The sequence below is a fragment of the Mercenaria mercenaria genome, chromosome 9, assembly GCF_021730395.1.
Source record: "Mercenaria mercenaria strain notata chromosome 9, MADL_Memer_1, whole genome shotgun sequence".
NCBI classification, from domain to species: Eukaryota; Metazoa; Mollusca; class Bivalvia; order Venerida; family Veneridae; genus Mercenaria; species Mercenaria mercenaria.
In genome coordinates, this window is record NC_069369.1 from 14,009,934 (window position 1) to 14,032,891 (window position 22,958).

At 34.4% G+C, this 22,958-nt stretch overlaps 1 protein-coding gene across 3 annotated transcripts in view; it reads left to right on the plus strand.

Annotated features, from left to right (window-relative positions):
• Window positions 1–265: 265 nt before the first annotated feature.
• The window catches only part of LOC123546515 (interstitial collagenase-like), a 119,029-nt gene continuing 96,336 nt past the window's right edge, over window positions 266–22,958 (plus strand). Inside the window, exons 1-2 of one of the 3 annotated variants that reach the window (XM_045332857.2) lie at window positions 266–519; window positions 916–1,237. In XM_045332857.2, coding sequence (XP_045188792.2) covers window positions 1,013–1,237 — 225 coding nt within the window. In that variant the 5' untranslated portion in view covers window positions 266–519; window positions 916–1,012. Of the gene's footprint in view, window positions 520–915; window positions 1,238–14,555; window positions 15,417–22,958 lie in introns of those variants that run through there. The other 2 variants (XM_045332858.2, XM_045332855.2) reach the window with 2 other exon arrangements.

Below are 22,958 nucleotides of genomic sequence, written 5' to 3' on the forward strand. Positions count from 1 at the left end.
AAATTGTGACATACAAATTAAAGATAATCAGTAAGGTCGTAAAAAGCTGTGATTGAGGTTAATAATGACGACACAAAAGACGAAGGTTAAAACCCTTAAGTTTGCGCTTATTGGAATGTAAAATTTCAAAATTATTGTGTAATTAATAAGCAAACTTTAACCCTCAGCTGACATTGAAATAACTACCAGACGTTCCCGGTGATCAAGCAATTAGATATGATGTGTACAATACGATCCATTGTGCAGTGTAAATAAAAAAAAAAGCACGTGGATCTTGTATATTTAATCCGTGGCATGGTGTCTGGATTAGAAAAGCACCACAGAACACCAACGGTGAATGGTTTTTAAGGTTAAAAAGTGTATGGGTAGTTAACATCAATTTGTTGGAGATAAAATTGACGATAAATGTGAGGAAGTACAGGTTTCTATGATAAAAACAAGTTTTTTCTTCATTTTGGATGGAAAAAGCTGACAGTAATGTCAAAATGGAATAGAATCATAACGTGATTTATACGGAATGTATGTCTGACAAGTTATTATTTTGGATGATATTATCAAGTGTTATAATTAACCTACCTTATATACACATAGAAAACAATTAAAGAACTTAAGCTCATGTTATTTCAGCTAAGCGTTTTATGAATAAGCTTTAAAAATATGAGCCGTGCCATGAGAAAACCAACATAGTGGGTGTGCGACCAGCATGGATCCAGACCAGCCTGCGCATCCGCGCAGTCTGGTCAGGATCCATGCTGTTCGCTAACAGTTTCTCCAATTCCAATAGGGTTTAAAAGCGAACAGCATGGAGCCTGACCAGACTGCGCGGATCTGGATCCATGCTGGTCGCAAAGCCACTATGTTGGTTTTCTCATGGCACGGCTCATATCCACTTTTATCTTTGATTGTTTTGTCCAGATTAATTTAGACTCATAGAAAAATTTTCAGTAGCTGACGACACAAAGATGTTGAAAAAAATATGTGGCCAATCTGTGCATAATAGAAATGCTACAAAATGACAATGTCTAAATCCATACAAATTCATTACTTATCCCAGTGTCATCTGGCAATATTTTGTGTGTTCGTAAGTCAATTCTATATGGTATGGAGTTCTCCTGTGATTGACAATCTAACTACAGGCGAAAAGGCTAAACCAGAACCGTATATGTTAACATCAAAGGAAAGGAGATACATGCTGCAAAGACAAAGAAAAATGCAGAGGTGGAGCTATGATATTGATGTAAGTTTAATTATCAAATTGATTTCTATTAAACTTTAAATTCGAAATAAATCCCAGTTCTTTTTGGTTTAAAAGTTGCCTAGTGATTAAATTGAACAGTGTCTTTGTAATCAAGTTTTATTGTATTACATTATCAATTTGATTACCCTGTAAATTCATCATTAATTCATTCATCATTTACTAATATGGCATGATGGTTCTTTTTCACAAATACACCTTTCAACAGTAATAAATCTCCTTTCTACAACGAGACAACACGATACAAAATGTTTCTTTCGTTTAATTGCAATTAGTAGTCGCACCTGATGCTGATGAGTCGTTAAAAACAGCGTATGCCTTTTCGTTCATACCACGATCAACTAATGATGCGTCAAATGAAAGAAAATGTATAGTTAAACGTACAAAAACAGTTTCTATGCCAATTTTTATACATCAGAACCTTAAGACTGGTAATATTGCGCATCGTCCTCATTTGTTATGTACATTAACAAGATACTGCAAATTCTTACATTTCACTATGACTAATTTCTAGACTAATGAAAACATAAATTCATATATGTTGACCAGATCAGGTGTCTAGATGTTGCATTTTCTACTCAGATATGTTATGTACATAATATGTCATAAAATATACGAACAAATAACTAAATTGTCTTGCAGGAACTTTGAAAAAGGTTTCGAAAGTAATCCTGAAATTCGTAAAACTTGTAATAACGACAACTCGTGTTGGATCCCTGTTCATTACATTACTTTGCTAAGATTGTTATTTACTTATTGTATATGTTTTAGTAATTTTAACATACATGTGTAGCAGGTGTTTCCTAGCGAATCAAAGCTTTGTTCATGCTTATTTTAGAACAACATGCAGGATTTTGAAGGCATAATCATGCATGTTCTTTACTAGGTGGACGTGATTATCACTGTATACGTCACGATCTGTCTTGATCGTGTATAATATGACAATGTAATGGAAAACACATTGTCCGGAAATCACGCGAAGAAGCTGAAATTTTATTCACACGAAAACAGCAAAAAAATGTATATAGCTTTTTTATAATTAAAACGTCTGCCATTTCAACAACGGGTATAGAAAATTCCACATTCAATTTTTTTCCGTGCTCTTCACAACATCTGGATGGCAAATATAAAGATATTAATTTCCACTTCCTAAGGAATCTGAGAGTTTTACAAGGGCTGTTCATTGTGTACTATAATTTGATCCTTGGAACGCAAAATGAAATAACAAATATATGAGTTCATGAATTTGGTATTGATAGACTACAGACACTTTCAGTGGTGCTGTACGGCTTGAACAGAATCAAACCGAGCCTTCAACAGTTTCATACGTATGTTCGAACAACCTTTAGATTCTTAAAAATGGATCTCCAAAATCTGAAAGATTTCTTCCAGATGGCAGCTCATATCTTGACAGAAGAACAGACACATCAACGTGTTTTGATAGTCTGTAAATTGCCGAAACCTTTTCCTAGATATGAATAAAAGGCGAACGGATGAACCGCTCAGATAAAAGTAACCAAAAAACTGTAAAAATATATTGACTGTTTAGCTGAATGGATCGCAGATGTGTTTTCTATGAATCAACTGTTTATGTCGAATTTGTCGGTTCTTTTTAATAGTTTGGCCAAAATGGTTATCTTAAGAGCTTAGAGGTGGTTAAAACAGAACTCATAGTGCATTCGTCAAAATCTAGCATAAAAAGCGAAGAAAAAATATTATATTTCTAAACTACCTTTCACAAATCCGCGTCGTAAAACTCTGCTTGGATTTCAAAGTGTTATCTTGAGACCGGTACGCCATGCTGGTTTATTGCCTTAAAGCCACTAGACTGACTAGTTATGCCCAGTGATGAAGTACATTTTGTACTACATAGTACGTCTGCCGTACCCCTCATTAAATATCTTTAATTGTTACGAAACTTTTCGCAATTGTACTTTAATGCCTATTTGTTATCAAGAATGATAACTTTGCCCTTCCTACTTGTGTAAACAATATTAGGTTTGCGTTCTTGTTTATGAATGTTTCACCAGAAGTCTATTTATGTTGCACGTATTTGAAGTATTTCACGCTTACAAAATACTTCAAGCACAGCCATGTTGGTGTTGTGTAAAGACATTAAATTTTCTGTAAACGTCTAGTAAAGTTCTATTTTTATATAGTTATTCAATTTTATGTATTCATTTTGTTGGGTTTAACGTCGCACCGACACAATTATAGGTCATATGGCGACTTACAGTTTAATATTTAAAATTGATGTTGCAGTAAGACATATGATTACAATAAGAATAATAACAGAACATTTATAAGTGAATGGGCAGGGTCAACGTGGTATTCAGACATCACCGAACGGCTACACGACAGTTATCAAGCTCTGTCCAGGGCAACCCAATCTCCTACACATATATAGGTGTCACATATATCGTGAACAATTTAGATATGCTTGATTATTTTGAATCAAACTGATCCGCATATCTGAAACCAAACATCGTTATCACTTCCGCTTTGTTAAATTCGTTTTTCACCGGGAGGTAAGAGTAAAAAAAAATCTCAATAAAGCCTTCTTTTGCTGCACCCCTTGATCTTTCTTGTGTAAAACTGATTAACTTGATGTTACGCTATATCATACTACAAAAACAGAATGAAAACAGTTACATATTGTAAACACATGTCGCCAGAAATAAATGTTCATCCAAATATTTTCTTACAGTAATAAAAACTCATAATTTCGTTGAAGTTTATTATTTCCGTTTTATCCTTTAATTCATACAACAAAGAAATAAACTTCTAACTTCTATCAACATTCCGTACACTGGCAAAAATAATGTGCGCTAGCCGAATATACACAGGAATCAGGTGACAAAAGATTGTAAAGGAAATTGTTGTCGACCTTAAGGCACTTTTTCAAGAGCTGTTCTAAAACTAGAAAGTAAACGGAAGCAATGATCATATCCACCACGATCAGTCACTCGTCACAATCCGCTCCACTTGGAATCGGAATCTTAATTACCTTCATGGGTTGAAATAATATAAAGCAATCCATCAACAACACTGATATTTAAAAGAAAAATTGATATATAAAGGGAAAGGATGTAACACTCCTAACATACAGAAATAACAAGGCAGATAGACAAGTACGGAGAGAAAGCAAGTTAACATTAGGGACACCGACTTCGAACTTCTAGAATGAAGAAAAAAAAATATCAGACCTTTAATACAACTTACGTTTTGTCGATTGTTACATGATTTGTTTTAGTTTTAGCGTCGTATTTTTTTATTCAACAATATTTATAGTAATGTAACGACGGGCAGTTAACCTAACCGGTTTTCCTGGGTTATGTACCAGTAATAATTCGTCCAAGGCTCCGCAAGTACCTGCCAACCGAAGGTAGAGGACTAAAGATTTCAGACACAATGTCTTTGATCACATCGTCACGGAGAAAATACGCCTCGGCAGGGAATCGAACCGAGTCTCACAATCCCGCGATCCGTAGATCTGCGTTCTCCCTACTGAGCTAAGCGGACGGGCTCTATTTTACATGGACTTGAAATTGAATAGATGTAGTAATGTTTTAATATATCTTAAGAGTTTTAACACTATTTGTTGAATGATGCTGAAAGGGTCTCCTGTTTTGTTCATTTCCTTAAAAAGCTGCTCGAAGTTATACAAACATTAACCTTTTTTTTTCGATTAGCTTTAACTTCTGCAATATCTATTACTTAATATCAATGGAAATTAATAAAAAAAATACCCATATTTTTGTGACAGTAAGTTATGAAACCAATTAGGCAAGACTCCAGGTCCGGTGTGTGTTCTGTCTGTCATATTACTCGTTTATGTTTTTATTAACAGTAACTGATGCAGGTAAATTCAATAAAGACATTCTATTGTCCTAAAGGCTGTAAAACCCACATTGTTCAAACTATTCAACGTGAAATCAGTAAACTTATAACAGTAGCCTACTCGCTACTTCGTGACTAGAAATTAAATGAATATTTTGGACTGATTTTTTGCACAGGAGAAAATATCTTAGAGCAATGCACCAGTGATAGTTACATCGCTGGTGTTGTTACAGATACAGTTTAGATTACACTGAAAACATATTATATAGACAGCTTTTGTGATTTATCTAATTTCGTTTCACTTTAGACAAGCATAATTGACTGTGAATTTCATTTTGCATTATTCAATGAGATAAACTCTGTTTAAATAAAGAGAAGAAGCTCGATCGATGTTTACGTTATTTTCGTTATAATTTATTGTACTCTTCAAGAAAAATAAACACGGACATTTTAATCACCTAATACTGTCAATTTCGTACTGGTTGCATTATCAAAGATATACGAGTTCAGACGAAAAAGTGTATATAAATGTGTCATATTATTGTCCTTTTTTTTGGTCAAAAATGTAGTAATTTAGCTTAACATGCTTACAGCACGTTAATTGGATGTTGTTTACGAACAAATCGACTACGATAATGGTGAATTTATTGTAAATTGAAACAGTGAAGTGTATTCATGCAATGTGTTTGAATAACAAACGCATATTTGGAGTTTAACTGCATGGCTTGGGGATTATTAAAACAGTTGAAATAAAGGTCGGAATATTTAATTTTATTCAAATTTATATGCTAATGATGTATTTTGAAAGTCTTACTAAACATGACTAGGAATTATGGTGAAGTGTCAAATTGTTTTTACCTTTTGGAAATTAACCATAATGTGTCTGTTCATCGTTCCATTGGATAATATCAATGGTGCTAAAATTTCTACGGATAACCTGTCAATTGATGAATTATACGAAATTTATGGTTTAAAGAATCCTTTCAAAAAGACTAAAGAAGAACTGAAATATGAAAAGCGGCGGCGGAAGCTGGAATCAAGATGGGGTTTCGACATTGATGTGAGTGACATACATGTATATTGATTTTCTATTGCCTATCATATCCCACAAAATATAAAAGTCCAATAATGAGTCTGTTTATATGTGGAACTTAAATTAATATGTTATTAAAATTCAGATTAATATCTTTCATTCCTTCATATGATGTCATTTTTTAGTAAGTTCATAATTATTCAGATTTTTTAAAATCATAATAACAGGCATCAAACAATAAAAACGCTTTCTCGCTTCTCGTTTTTATTGAAATACCACGAAAAGTGTAAGATAGATACATGCAATGTATTCAGTATAGAGCGGTAACTTATTACTACAGGGCTTTTACTAGGCCATACTAGTAGTTACGGTCCAGAAACGTCCGTTTACTTGCTGTATAGGTACAGACCTGCTAAAATGTAACAAATTTAGTTATGGGCGACTGTTAAACATCCTTTGATGTAAAACGGTCTTGTGTACGTAAAAATGTGTCAAAATGCACCACTGAATTGAAAATGAATGCTATCAAATTAGGAAACATTTTCATCAAGATAGTTATAACATTTTTTCATATGAGCCGCGCCATGAGAAAACCAACATAGTGGGTGTGCGACCAGCATGGATCCAGACCAACCTGCGCATCCGCGCAGTCTGGTCAGGCTCCATGCTGTTCGCTTTTAAAGTCTATTGGAATTGGAGAAACTGTTAGCGAACAGCATGGATCCTGACCAGACTGCGCGGATGCGCAGGCTGGTCTGGATCCTTGCTGGTCGCATACCCACTATGTTGATTTTCTCATGGCACGGCTCATATTTTATTTTTATTCATCTGTATTCTATCGCCAATGTCAATGTAACGTCGAAAATCTACATCAGTCGTAAAAACAAACAAACAAACCAACATTTTAATTTTATTATTTTGGATGAAGAAAAAGGTCTAAGATCCAGTTTTTCAATATTTCTCAAGTTCTGTGAACGATATACGATATATTATATCGTAATGCAATATTGTTTTGTTACAGACTATTTTCGCCTGCAAATATTTTGTCTTACACTACACTGAATAAGTAAGAAAAACTAAATTTCCTTTTGTTCAGTAATGTAATGATGATATGAAAGTGGTATACAATCGTCTATGATTAATTAAGATGTCAGCCATCTCATAATATATACAATATCTTTCTGATCTTTTTAATGTTTTCAAATGTCTCATTTAGGAGTTTTTTGTTTGTTTGTTTTTTCATTATAGTTTTTTTTTTGTGACGGGATAAATAAAGGCTTCACTAATAAGTTCTATGCAATGGATTGAAATGAGCCGAGACGAAACGATTGTGATTATACTTAATTTCATATTCATGCCTGATACCCAACATTATTCATATTATTTAAAGTGCTCTGGCAAGACCTGGAATAACGAGCGCATGCATCATACAGAATAAAGGTTATATTTAAACTGATACATTTTCCAGTGATTAAATCTCATTCATTTAATTCAGTATCGTAATGGGTTTGGTTTTGTCTAATAGGTTTTATTGCCTCATATATCATAATGCGTGTTAATCCTTGATTTATGCTATTGCTACTGGCCCAATCTAACATTTTTAAACAACGTCCATCCAGCCTGCAGAAGGTCGATTGTTCTACCTGGAGGGCATCTCGGATCGTTTTCTACCATGTAGCCATATGGCATAAACTGTCGGTATGAGAAACTCTCCTTAATGTTCCCCACCACGCCCACACTCGACTAAATGAATAAAAGCATTCGTAATTTTGTTTACTTCCCATAGCATTCACTGAATTTTACATTTCGTAGAACCTGTCAGTCAAACTGAGAAAGTTAGTGTGCATGTGTTTCTTAGAAATATAGAATTTTATCTGATCTGCTTCCTCTAAAGTTTTGATTCGTGTTTTTTTTCTTTATTTTTCAAAATCAGTCCCCGTATGATTATTGTGATATTTATTTCTTGTAACTTTCACATGTCTTTAAACACGCACAAAACTCTCTACCCAGTGGTGGTTTATAAGTGTCTGCGTTGTATATAATTATGTCTCCCCCAGGAGACATATTGTTTTTGCCCTGTCCGTCCGTCCTTCCGTCCGTCCGTCCGTCCGTACGTCACACTTCATTTCCGGGCAATAACTGGAGAACCATTTGACCTAGAACCTTCAAACTTTATGGGGTTGTAGGGCTGCTGGAGTAGACGACCCCTATTGTTTTTGGGGTCACTCTGTCAAAGGTCAAGGTCACAGAGGCCTGAACATTGAAAACCATTTCCGATCAATAACTAGAGAACCACTTGACCCAGAATGTTGAAACTTCATAGGATGATTGGTCATGAAAAGTAGATGACCCCTATTGATTTTGGGGTCACTCCGTCAAAGGTCAAGGTCACAGGGGCCTGTTCATTGAAAACCATTTCCGATCAATAACTAGAGAACCACTTGACCCAGAATATTGAAACTTCATAGGATGATTGGTCATGAAAAGTAGATGATCCCTATTGATTTTGGGGTCACTCTGTCAAAGGTCAAGGTCACAGGGGCCTGAACATTGAAAACCATTTCTGATCAATAACTAGAGAACCACTTGACCCAGAATGTTGAAACTTCATAGGATGATTGGACATGAAGAGTAGATGACACCTATTGATTTTGGGGTCACTCCATCAAAGGTCAAGGTCACAGGGGCCTGAACATGGAAAACCATTTCCGATCAATAACTGGAGAACTACTTCACCCAGAATGTTGAAACTTCAAAGGATGATTGTACATGCAGAGTAGATGACGCCTATTGATTTTGGGGTCACTCCATTAAAGGTCAAGGTCACAGGGGCCTGAACATGGAAAACCATTTCCGGTCAGTAACTTGAGAACCACTTGACCCAGAATGTTGAAACTTCATAGGATGATTGGTCATGCAGAGTAGATGACCCCTAACGATTTTGGGGTCACTCTGTGAAAGGTCAAGGCCACAGGGGCCTGAACATTGAAAACCATTTCCGGTCAGTAACTTGAGAACCACTTGACCCAGAATGATGAAACCTCATAGGATGATTGGTCATGCAGAGTAGATGACCCCTAACGATTTTGGGATCACTCTATTAAAGGTCAAGGCCACAGGGGCCTGAACATGGAAAACCATTTCCAATCAATAACTTGAGAACCTCTCAACCCAGAATGTTGAAACTTCATAGGATGATTGTTCATACAGAGTAAATGACTCCTGTTGTTTTTGGGATCACTCCGTTAAAGGTCAAGGTCACAGGGGCCTGAACATTGATAACCAGTTCCGATCAATAACTTGAGAACCACTTGACCCAGAATGTTGAAACTTCATAGGATGATTGAACATGCAGAGTAGATGACCCCTATTGATTTTGGAGTCAGTCAATTAAAGGTCAAGGTCACAGTGGCCTGTTCATGTAAAATCATTTTTTGGAAATAACTTGAGAACCACTTGACCTACAATGTTGAAACTTAATAGGATGATTGGACATTCAGAGTAGATAACCCCTATTTATTTTGAGGTCACTTGATCAAAGGTCAAGGTCACAGGAGCCTGAACAGTGACTTGAGAACCACTAGGCCCAGAGTGTTGAAATTTAGCGGGATGACTGGACATGCCAAGTAGATGATCCCTATTGCAGCCAACCATCAGTGTCTCTTTGACTTTCGCTCCTGACCCCTATTGACTTCTTGCCTATAGGACTTTGCATTTGGGGAGACATGCGCTTTTTTACAAAAGCATTTTCTAGTTATGTTTTACTTTTCTCCTGTATACACTTTTATAGGGTTTCGATTTGTTGGATGTGAATTTTCTATTATTTTGTTGGACTTTTGTACTTGAAAAAGATTTGTAAGATTTGTCAATGAAATATTTTCTTCCCAATCGTATGCTTGATGAAAAAATAAGAGTAAAAATCCTGTTTTACTCCAGACACGAAGTTGGTCTACTAAGAACTTAATAAGTCACATGCGAGTTGTCTAACACATCCCGAGTAAACTGAACTTTACACATTGAGCATGATGTGAATGCAGAGTAGATGGTAAATAAAGCCAGCGTTTATATATGGAACGCCATTATTGTCTTCTTCTGATTATAGCATTCTATACTATACTTAAAGTACTTCGTATGCAGTGTTTCCAACTGTGTATGCGATGGATAAACTTTATAATTATGTAGTGCTTTTAACTTCTTACAATGCTTTTACCTGTATTTGTAAGTTTTTACGCAGTCCTTGCAACTGTATGTGCGGTACTTTCATCTGTTTACTAGAATATTTTTGATTTACACGATGTGATTTCATCTACATATTTAGCGCTTTTTATTTCATACGTGGAGCATTCAGTTGTATATGTTTTACCTTTATACATGTTGTCATATCCAGTACTTTCAAACGTTTTTGCGGTGCAGTTATTAGCATACTGCATTATGAGATTAGACTAGTTAACGAATATTGCCTAGGATATCATATGAGGCATTCTGGCTTTATGAAAAAGTACTTTTGTATCAAATCCTGTGTCAGATGTTTCTGACGGTGTTTTGATTACACAATTTTGTTTAACCGTAATGAAGTTTGCACCACAAATACACTTAAACTCACCGCAAATACAGTTGAAAAATACGAAAATCGAACCAGTAAAATAAAGTTGACCAAAGAATGTTGGAAACACCGCATTTGCCATTAAAACCACTGCATACGAAATAGAAAGCGCCACAAAGCTGAAATCAACGCGTATGCAACTGAAGATACCGCATGTAAATGCAGAACTAGTCAATACACGGTTGCAAGCTCCTGGTATACAGTGGAAAGCATATCGTATAAATTTAAAAGCACGACATATGTAGTTTGATGCATTGTATATAAAGTAAAAGGTACCAGAAATAAAGTTACAATCACTGTATAAATATGAAAGAGCATCCCTTATACAGTAAATCCGCAAACAAATTACAAAATTAAAAGTTTAAAGTACGGCATATAAAGTTGAATAAGTTAGATATACCACACAACCAGATGAAAGTTTAGCACATACATCTGAAAGGACCGCATATAAAGTTTAAGGTACTTTACATACAGCACTACCATATACATGCGTAAGAATATAAACAGAGGCACTTCATAAGCTGATATCAGTATGGCATACATCAAAAGACCAGTATGGCGTCTCATATATTTGTATATATTTATATTTACCATTTAGTTGTGTTGATGAAATGATCAAAGTAATGCTAGTGCAGCACATTTACTACAGAAAATGTTATTATAACAAACGATTATAATACTCAGGGAACATCCTTGAGATGAATTACCACGAGGTTGAAATATTATGTAGATATCAGACATTGCTCTGTCCTGCAAAGTATTACAGTACAGTGTAAGTGGAGTAATAGCGAGTTTATGCAAATGGACATAGCTCGTGTAATATGCTGCGGCAGGCTTTGGCGCATCCACTTATTTACAATATTGGGGGCAGAACAGAACAATTATATATCTGCATCAGACATCAACATGAATTGTTTACAGCTTGGTATTCGGAACAAAATATATAGTTAAACAATTGTCTTCAAAGGATGTGCTTAAACCTGAAAGTTGCTAGAGTGCAGGGAATGGATCCCTTTCTCCACTTCCCCGCTCCTGCACCTTTGCCAAGACAAAAACGACAAGCACTGTTTTGTATATCTTTCAGTTTCTAACAAACGGGACTACGCAATTTGTATATTTGGCAAAAGTAACTCAATTATACACGAGTTCGTATTTTTTATTCTCAGTTTAAATTCCATACACATCAGTTGAAACGATATAACTTGCATATGATATAGCCTTATCTTCTATACTTTCAGATAACGTTAAACAAAATTTAATGTTTTTTATTATTTTGTTGCCAACTAACGTTTTATTTATTGTAAACTTTGATGTTATTTAAGCTGAAATGCATTCTCAGTATTCGCTAGTTTATAGTTATCCATTACATGAATAAAAAATGATCAGGATGCTGTCCAACAGCTAAGCAGATAAATAAATAAAAACTGATTATGAAAATTGGACAGGTAGATATTTGTAAGTTGTACAATTTTCTCAATCAAAATAGTTGAGCCATGCCATGAGAAAACCAACATAGTGGCTTTGCGACCAGTATGGATCCAAACCAGCCTGCGCATACACGCAGTCCGGTCAGGATCCATGCTGTTCGCTAACAGTTTCTCTAATTGAAATAGGCTTTGAAAGCGAACAGCATGGATCCTGACCAGACTGCGCGGATGCGCAGGCTGGTCTGGATCCATGCTGGTCGCAAAGCCAATATGTTGGTTTTCTCATAACATGGCTCAGATAATGATTCACATAATGATAATTCGTTCACGTTGCTTGGTGGAAATAAATAAATTTTACTTTGGTTAATATTTTGGAAGATAAATTTTTAAGTTAATATATATGTAAAGTATGATTGTAAAGTAAAGTGATTTTCTATTTAAATGTTGAAAAACATTTTTAGAGGGGTATAAACATATTGTGTACCAGCGTTTACGTCTTTTGTACGTTTCGATGTCAGATAAATATTTCTTATGTGTTTCTTATGATTGAAAGAGGCTGCATCAGGTTTTACTGGTACTGATGATAAACCCGAACAAAAAATGAGGTTTTTTACCTGTACCTTTTTTTATTTCTGCAAATTGTAATCAACGGTCGGTATCAAAATAAAGCTTAACCTTTGCTGAAAACTTTACATAATTCAAATTTATATTTAGTAATCAAACTCACACGAAGTGAGGCCCGGAAAGGGGTATGTAAAAAGGGGATTGTATGAATGTTGACTGATGATAAATTCGAACACTTTGTCATTTACAAAATTTTCTTGGTATTATTATATTGAAACTTTCCCCAAAAAACTGCAACAGTCATTCCTGATCAAGTAATGAAAAGTTACCAAATGTCAGGCCTTCATGTTTCGACAGTGAGCATGCGCAAAAAACACCCTCTTCCCCAGTAATTTTGGATAAATATTTTTTATACAAATTTATGTAAGTCATTTATTTATACAGAATATTTACTAATTTTGTTTTTGTTTACACCAGTTGGTGTTGTAAGTGGAAACTATTAGATGGTGTGTTCAATTTTATAAATAACCGATTGCAATCGAATATTTCCAAGGTGGTCGACTTTATCATCTGTCCGGGTTTATCATCAGTACCAGTACTGCTGTGATAGTTGTTAGCGAGGGATTAATGTTAAGCACTGAATAAATAATTAGAAGTCTCATACACGCTTATTGCATCTGCAAATCTAATGTCTAGATTATGACATTCCTGCACATCGGACTGAAGTTTCCGGTGATTTTACCCATGCCGGCAAAACCCATCTGGCACCCCCATGCCAGATGACTCTCGTGCTTTTAATAACAACTAGTGGTTCATGCACAGATAATATATTGTTTATGTAAAATACGAAAAAAGCAGGTACCTTGATAGTTTCTCTCCGTTCCTTATAGTATATTTCTCGATTCAAAATACATTAGTTTACCGGCAGATAGACAAGTACGGAGAGAAAGCAAGTTAACATTAGGGACACCGACTTCGAACTTCTAGAATGAAGAAAAAAAAATATCAGACCTTTAATACAACTTACGTTTTGTCGATTGTTATATGATTTGTTTTAGTTTTAGCGTCGTATTTTTTTTATTCAACAATATTATAGTAATGTAACGACGGGCAGTTAACCTAACCGGTTTTCCTGGGTTATGTACCAGTAATAATTCGTCCAAGGCTCCGCAAGTACCTGCCAACCGAAGGTAGAGGACTAAAGATTTCAGACACAATGTCTTTGATCACATCGTCACGGAGAAAATACGCCTCGGCAGGGAATCGAACCGAGTCTCACAATCCCGCGATCCGTAGATCTGCGTTCTCCCTACTGAGCTAAGCGGACGGGCTTTATTTTACATGGGCTTGAAATTGAATAGATGTAGTAATGTTTTAATATATCTTAAGAGTTTTAACACTATTTGTTGAATGATGCTGAAAGGGTCTCCTGTTTTGTTCATTTCCTTAAAAAGCTGCTCGAAGTAATACAAACATTAACCTTTTTTTTCGATTAGCTTTAACTTCTGCAATATCTATTACTTAATATTAATGGAAATTAATAAAAAAAAATACCCGTATTTTTGTGACAGTAGGTTATGAAAACAATTAGGCAAGACTCCAGGTCCGGTGTGTGTTCTGTCTGTGATATTACTCGTTTATGTGTTTATTAACAGTAACTGATGCAGGTAAATTCAATAAAGACATTCTATTGTCCTAAAGGCTGTGAAACCCACATTGTTCAAATTATTCAACGTGAAATCAGTAAACTTATAACAGTAGCCTACTCGCTACTTCGTGACTAGCAATTAAATGAATATTTTGGACTGATTTTTCGCACAGGAGAAAATATCTTAGAGCAATGCACCAGTGATAGTTACATCGCTGGTGTTGTTACAGATACAGTTTAGATTACACTGAAAACATATTATGTAGACAGCTTTTGTGATTTATCTAATTTCGTTTTCACTTTAGACAAGCATAATTGACTGTGAATTTCATTCTGCATTATTCAGTTTAAATAAAGAGTAGAAGCTCGATCGGTGTTTACGTTATTTTCGTTATAATTTATTGTACTCTTCAAGAAAAATAAACACGGACATTTTAATCACCTAATATTGTCAATTTCGTGCTGGTTGCATTATCAAAGATATACGAGTTCAGACGAAAAAGTGTATATAAATGTGTCATATTATTGTTTTTATTTTTTTTGTCAAAAATGTAGTAATTTAGCTTAACATACTTACAGCACGTTAATTGGATGTTGTTTACGAACAAATCGACTACGATAATGGTGAATTTATTGTAAATTGAAACAGTGAAGTGTATTCATGCAATGTGTTTGAATAACAAACGCATATTTGGAGTTTAACTGCATGGCTTGGGGATTATTAAAACAGTTGAAATAAAGGTCGGAATATTTAATTTTATTCAAATTTATATGCTAATGATGTATTTTGAAAGTCTTACTAAACATGACTAGGAATTATGGTGAAGTGTCAAATTGTTTTTACCCTTTGGAAATTAACCATAATGTGTCTGTTCATCGTTCCATTGGATAATATCCATGGTGCTAAAATTTCTACGGATAACCTGTCAATTGATGAATTATACGAAATTTATGGTTTAAAGAATCCTTTCAAAAAGACTAAAGAAGAACTGAAATATGAAAAGCGGCGGCGGAAGCTGGAATCAAGATGGGGTTTCGACATTGATGTGAGTGACATACATGTATATTGATATTCTATTGCCTATCATATCCCACAAAATATAAAAGTCCAATAATGAGTCTGTTTATATGTGGAACTTAAATTAATATGTTATTAAAATTCAGATTAATATCTTTCATTCCTTCATATGATGTCATTTTTTAGTAAGTTCATAATTATTCAGATTTTTTAAAATCATAATAACAGGCATCAAAACAATAAAACGCTTTCTCGCTTCTCGTTTTATTGAAATACCACGAAAAGTGTAAGATAGATACATGCAATGTATTCAGTATAGAGCGGTAACATTACTACAGGGCTTTTACTAGGCCATACTAGTAGTTACGGTCCAGAAACGTCTGTTTACTTGCTGTATAGGTACAGACCTGCTAAAATGTAACAAATTTAGTTATGGGCGACTGTTAAACATCCTTTGATGTAAAACGGTATTGTGTACGTAAAAATGTGTCAAAATGCACCACTGAATTGAAAATGAATGCTATCAAATTAGGAAACATTTTCATCAAGGTCTAAGATCCAGTTTTTCAATATTTCTCAAGTTCTGTGAATGATATTCGATATATTTTATATCGTAATGCAATGTTGTTTTGTTACAGACTATTTTCGCCTGCAAATATTTTGTCTTACACTACACTGAATGAGTAAGAAAAACTAAATTTCCTTGCGTTCAGTAATGTAATGATGATATGAAAGTGGTATTCAATCGTCTATGAGTAATTAAGATGTCAGCCATCTCATAATATATACACTATCTTTCTGATCTTTTTAATGTTTTCAAATGTCTCATTTAGGAGTTTTTTGTTTGTTTGTTTTTTCATTATAGTTTTTTTTTTATGACGGGATAAATAAAGGCTTCACTACTAAGTTCTATGCAATGGATTGAAATGAGCCGAGACGAAACGATTGTTATTACACTTAATTTCATATTCATGCCTGATACCCAACATTATTCATATTATTTAAAGTGCTCTGGCAAGACCTTGTATAAGAGCGCATGCATCATGCAGAATAAAGGTTATATTTAAACTGATCCATTTTCCAGTGATTAAATCTCATTTATTTAATTCAGTATTGTAATGGGTTGGTTTTGTCTAATATGTTTTATTGTCTCATATATCATAATGCGTGTTAATCCTTGATTTATGCTATTGCTACTGGCCCAATCTAACATTTTTAAACAACGTCCATCCAGCCTGCAGAAGGTCGATTGTTCTACCTAGATTGAATATCGCAAAGGGCAGCTCGGATCGTCTTCTACCATGTAGCCATATGGCATAAACTGTCGGTATGACAAACTCTCCTTAATGTTTACCACCACGCCCACACTCGACTAAATGAATAAAAGCATTCGTAATTTTGTTTACTTCCCATAGCATTCACTGAATTTTACATTTCGTAGAACCTGTCAGTCAAAATGAGAGTTAGTGTGCATGTGTTTCTTAGAAATATAGAATTTTATCTGATCTGCTTCCTCTAAAGTTTTGATTCGTGTTTTTTTTTCTTTATTTTTCAAAATCTGTCCCCGTATGATTATTGTGATTTTTATTTCTTGTAACTTTCACATGTCTTTAAACAAGCACAAAACTCTCTACCCAGTGGTGGTTTATAAGTGTCTGCGTTGTATATAATTATGTTTTACTTTTCTCCTGTATACACTTTTATAAGATTTCGATTTGTTGGATGTGAAATTTCTATTATTTTGTTGGACTTTTGTACTTGAAAAAGATTTGTAAGATTTGTCAATGAAATATTTTCTTCCCAATCGTATGCGTGATGAAAAAATAAGAGTAAAAATCCTGTTTTACACCAGACACGAAGTTGATCTTCTAAGAACTTAATAAGTCACATGCGTGTTGTCTAATACATCCCGAGTAAAGTTTAACATTACACACTGAGCATGATGTGAATGCAGAGTAGATGGTAATTAAAGCCAGCGTTTATATATGGAACGCCATTATTGTCTTCTTCTGATTATAGCATTCTATACTATACTTAAAGTACTTCGTATGCAGTGTTTCCAACTGTGTATGCGATGGATAAACTTTATAATTATGTAGTGCTTTTAACTTCTTACAATGCTTTTACCTGTATTTGTAAGTTTTTACGCAGTCCTTGCAACTGTATGTGCGGTACTTTCATCTGTTTACTAGAATATTTTTGATTTACACGATGTGATTTCATCTACATATTTAGCGCTTTTTATTTCATACGTGGAGCATTCAGTTGTATATGTTGTACCTTTATACATGTGGTCATATCCAGTACTTTCAAACGTTTTTGCGGTGCAGTTATTAGCATACTGCATTATGAGATTAGACTAGTTAACGAATATTGCCTAGGATATCATATGAGGCATTCTGGCTTTATGAAAAAGTACTTTTGTATCAAATCCTGTGTCAGATGTTTCTGACGGTGTTTTGATTACACAATTTTGTTTAACCGTAATGAAGTTTGCACCACAAATACACTTAAACTCACCGCAAATACAGTTGAAAAGTACGAAAATCGAACCAGTAAAATAAAGTTGACCAAAGAATGTTGAAACAACCGCATTTGCCGTCAAAACCACTGCAAACAAAATAGAAAGCGCCACAAAGCTGAAATCAACGCGTATGCAACTGAAGATACCGCATGTAAATGCAGAACTAGTCAATACACGGTTGCAAGCTCCTGGTATACAGTGGAAAGCATATCGTATAAATTTAAAAGCACGACATATGTAGTTTGAAGCATTGTATATAAAGTAAAAAGTACCAGAAATAAAGTTACAATCACTGTATAAATATATAAGAGCATCCTTTATACAGTAAATCCGCAAACAGATTACAAAGCACGACATATAAAGCTGAATCGCCTGCATATAAAGTTAGATATACCACAGAACCAGATGAAATTTTAGCACATACAGTGCATTCGCGGTGCTACGAATCGCAATTTAACGAAATACCGGAATACTACGAAAAGGTGTTGTGGTCCCGGCTGCTTTCCTTCTTATTTCTATGTTACAAAGTCGCGGTTTTACGAAAATGCAATTTTACGAAAAATGCGCTGCTATGAATGTATTGTTATGCCCTTAAAGCCTGTTTTCAACTTGTTTTAGTTGCGATTTTACGAATGTATCGTCTAAGTTTTCACACCTTCCATAACGGCGTGAAAATGCTTTAGAGTGGAAAGTGTCACTATCATTTAGCTGGACGTAAACAGTGATTAAAGTGTGAAAACTTAGTAATTAAATTCGAAACACATATGCTATATACTATGCACAAGTTAGTGGTTATTTTTTTCTCCTATAACTATCCAATCGGATGACATACAAGTCACACTTGCTTCGACATCTATACGTCTCAATCACTGCATAAAGAAAATAAAACAATATTTAAGTCCTGATCGTCTGTATATTGTCGTTTTATTATACCAAACAATTGGTAAAGGGAAACTGAGTGTATCGGAATATGCAATTGCGATTTTTTCTCGTGCAACAATGTACCCTGTATGTGTTTTATGTACAGTGAATAAAAAAGTGAAGAAAAAAAGACAACCCGTTCTACATTCTACATACGATTTAAGTTCAGATTCGAATAAGATTTGTAGTAAACCCAGACGTACATATAAAATTGGTATAGAATCTACATTTACTTCGATACGAAAATCACACGTTTAAATATCACGGGTCACGTATATAGATATTAATGTGCTATATAGCGAAATTTCCTATGCTACGCTCGAACGAAAATGCGATATTACGAAAAAAACGGCCGGTCCCTTGGCTTTTCGTAGGATCGCGATTGCACTGTACATCCCGCATATAAAGTTTAAGATACTGCACATACAGCACTACCATATACATGCGTAAGAATATTAACAGAGGCACTTCATAAGCTGATATCAGTATGGCATACATCAAAAGACCAGTATGGCGTATCATATATTTGTATATATTTATATTTACCATTTAGTTGTGTTGATGAAATGATCAAAGTAATGCTAGTGCAGCACATTTACTACAGAAAATGTTATTATAACCAACAATTATAATACTCAGGGAACATCCTTGAGATGAATTACCACAAGGTTGAAATATTATGTATATATCAGACATTGCTCTGTCCTGCAAAGTATTACATTACAGTGTAAGTGGAGTAATAGCGAGTTTATGCAAATGGACAGTATATCTGCGTGTAATATGCCTCGAAGTTTGCCATCAATTTATTTTACAATATTTGGAGGCAGGGTGGGGGGGGTGGGGGGGGGGGGGGGGGGGGGGGGGGGGAACAAAACAATTATATATCTGCATCAGACATCAACATGAATTGTTTACAGCTTGGTATTCGGAACAAAATATATAGTTAAACAATTGTCTTCAAAGGATGTGCCTAAACCTGAAAGTTGTTGGAGTGGAGGGAATGGATCCCTTTCTCCGCTTCCCTGCTCCTACACCTTTGCCAATACAAAAACGACAAGCACTGTTTTGTATATCTTCCAGTTTCTAACAAACGGGACTACGCAATTTGTATATTTGGCAAAAGTAACTCAATTATACACGAGTTCGTATTTTTTATTCTCAGTTTAAATTCCATACACATCAGTTGAAACGATTTAACTTGCATATGATATAGCCTTATCTTCTATACTTTCAGATAACGTTAAACAAAATTTAATGTTTTTTATTATTTTGTTGCCAACTAAAGTTTTATTTATTGTAAACTTTGATGTTATTTAAGCTGAAATGCATTCTCAGTATTCGCTAGTTTATAGTTATCCATTACATGAATAAAAAATGATCAGGATGCTGTCCAACAGCTAAGCAGATAAATAAATAAAAACTGATTATGAAAAATGGACAGGTAGATATTTGTAAGTAGTACAATTTTCTCAATCAAAATAGTTGAGCCATGCCATGAGAAAACCAACATAGTGGCTTTGCGACCAGCATGGATCAAGACCAGCCTGCGCATCCGCGCAGTCTGGTCAGGATCCATGCTGTTCGCTAACAGTTTCTCTAAATTGAAATAGGCTTTGAAAGCGAACAGCATGGATCCTGACCAGACTGCGCGGATGCGCAGGCTGGTCTGGATCCATGCTGGTCGCAAAGCCACGATGTTGGTTTTCTCATAACATGGCTCAGATAATGATTCACATAATGATAATTCATTCACGTTGCTTGGTGGAAATAAATAAATTTTACTTTGGTTAATATTTTGGAAGACAGATTTTTAAGTTAATATACATGTAAAGTATGAATGTAAAGTGAAGTGATTTTCGTTTCAAATGTTGAAAAAGTTTTTTAGAGGGGTATAAACATATTGTGTACCAGCGTTTACGTCTTTTGTGCGTTTCGATGTCAGATAAATATTTCTTTATGTGTTTCTTATGATTGAAAGAGGCTGCATCAGGCAGGTTTTACTGCTGTGATAGTTGTTAGCGAGGGATTAATGTTAAGCACTGAATAAATAATTGGAAGTCTCATACACGCTTAGTGCATCTGCAAATCTAATGTCTAGATAATGACATTCTGTTGAATGTTATACTTGGATATATTGGATATTTATCCTTGTTTATGTTTGTTTTTTTTTGTTCGATTTGTTGCTAGATTTAACTAATTGGTAAATAACCTGCTTTTTGTAATTTACATAATGAGCAATGCATGCAATATAGCTATGAAATGCTACTACATCTATTTATATTTTTTTTCAACATCATAGGATTTACAAGACGTGTAATATATTACCGTAGACTAATGAATTAATGAACGCAAACCCGCTTATTTTCTGTTAGAGTTTGAGCTCTATCACATTTTATTGATATTCATCTTCAGAGGAATGTTAATGTGAAAAAAAATCTATTTGATTTTCATTTTATTTCAGAACACTCGCGCTATGGTTATAGTATAATAGTTTCAAGTTCTCTGTCAATATTCTTTAAAAAAATAACAGGTAAAGAGAAAGTGCTTATTTTCGAATTTGTTATTATGCTTTTGGTCTGAATGTAAATCTTTATTGCGTTTTGTAAATGGTTGCGTATAATGCTGAAAATGTTATAAATACAGGTGGTCAAAACCATACTATTGGAGACAGATAATCTTTGGATGGCCTTCCTCTGTATTTTCGTTCTTACTTAAACATTATTTGCGCACGGTATACACTGCCTTTCCTATCAGTTATAAAGCTAAGATCACAAGATATATATTATACAACTTTGCAAAATTTAATGAAAGATTTATTTACAAGATATATTTAGCGTTCACTTAAGAATATCTTCCTGCATTGAAATCATGTTCGACATTCAGTGTGATAGAGAAGCATTTCGTTATCAAATTACATTCTGTTCGTATCGTAGGAACCATAAACATACAATTCTCTTTCTACTTGTAATAAAGCTCTCGCTTAAATACAAAAGTTATTAAGGTTCTTTATAATATTACTAGTTATCTAAAATTTACACCTCATGTTGTGAAAAGATACTTCTTGAAAACGTGCTTTAGATCAGACTTACTTATCTCACCAATAATGTTAGCTCCCTTGATGACAGTTCCAGGAAAGAAGTGTTGAAAAACGTAAATTCGGGTGTGGGGGTTTATACTCCATTGATAAAATACACTTCAAATCCAGTTTTCAGTGTTATTTTATTATGAGATTTTGTCTAAGTGATGGAAATATAGACATCAAATTTATAATACTCTCATTCCTCTGGTCTAAAGTCACTTATAATTATAACTGTAAAATATTTCATTTCTTGTTTCTATGATCTGTAATTTTCAAAGTCCGAGACAAAAGTAAAGAAAATCCCCTCCCAAGTTCTGACCAAGGCTTATATACAAAAGCATGTACCCTTCCATATTTGGAGTGTATCATAGTAATGAAAGACAATGATTACCCCTAATATTTATGAGGATAACCGTTGAATGATGGTACCATCCCAAATACGGAGCCACCTCTAACTCTAACAAATCAGACATGTTTACGATGGTACATGATGACAACATACCCTGATAAAATGATACACACTCCAGTCCCAAGCAATTTATGAGGGTAACTGGTGAATGACATCTCTAGTAGCAGAGGCCAAAGTTTCACATCAGTAGAATCAATTAATAAATCAACTTTAATAAGACTAGCTGCTAAATTTACAACACTCCCCCACCCTTAGCTTCTTAATTGTCCCCAATTAAGTTTTAACATTAAAATATAAGTGACTACTGAGCCAGACTCTTACTCTCAAATACTATGTGAAGATACATAAGAATAAACTAAACTATAATTTCACTGAAACTGCTCCTCAATATAAATGATTAAGTGTCATGAATAATAGTAAACATGCTATATACTCTATGTTTTAATAAAACTCATGATTATAGTTCGGAAGAACTATGTGACTAAATACTTCTCAAAATAGTATACATGTAAAATGACTATTATACTAATGTATGTATGAAACATTAAAAGTGTAAAAAAAAATCACCAACTGTCCTAGTAAAACACATGTAAAATAAAATCCAGTGTTGAATTCAGTTCATCTAATAAGGTGAGTA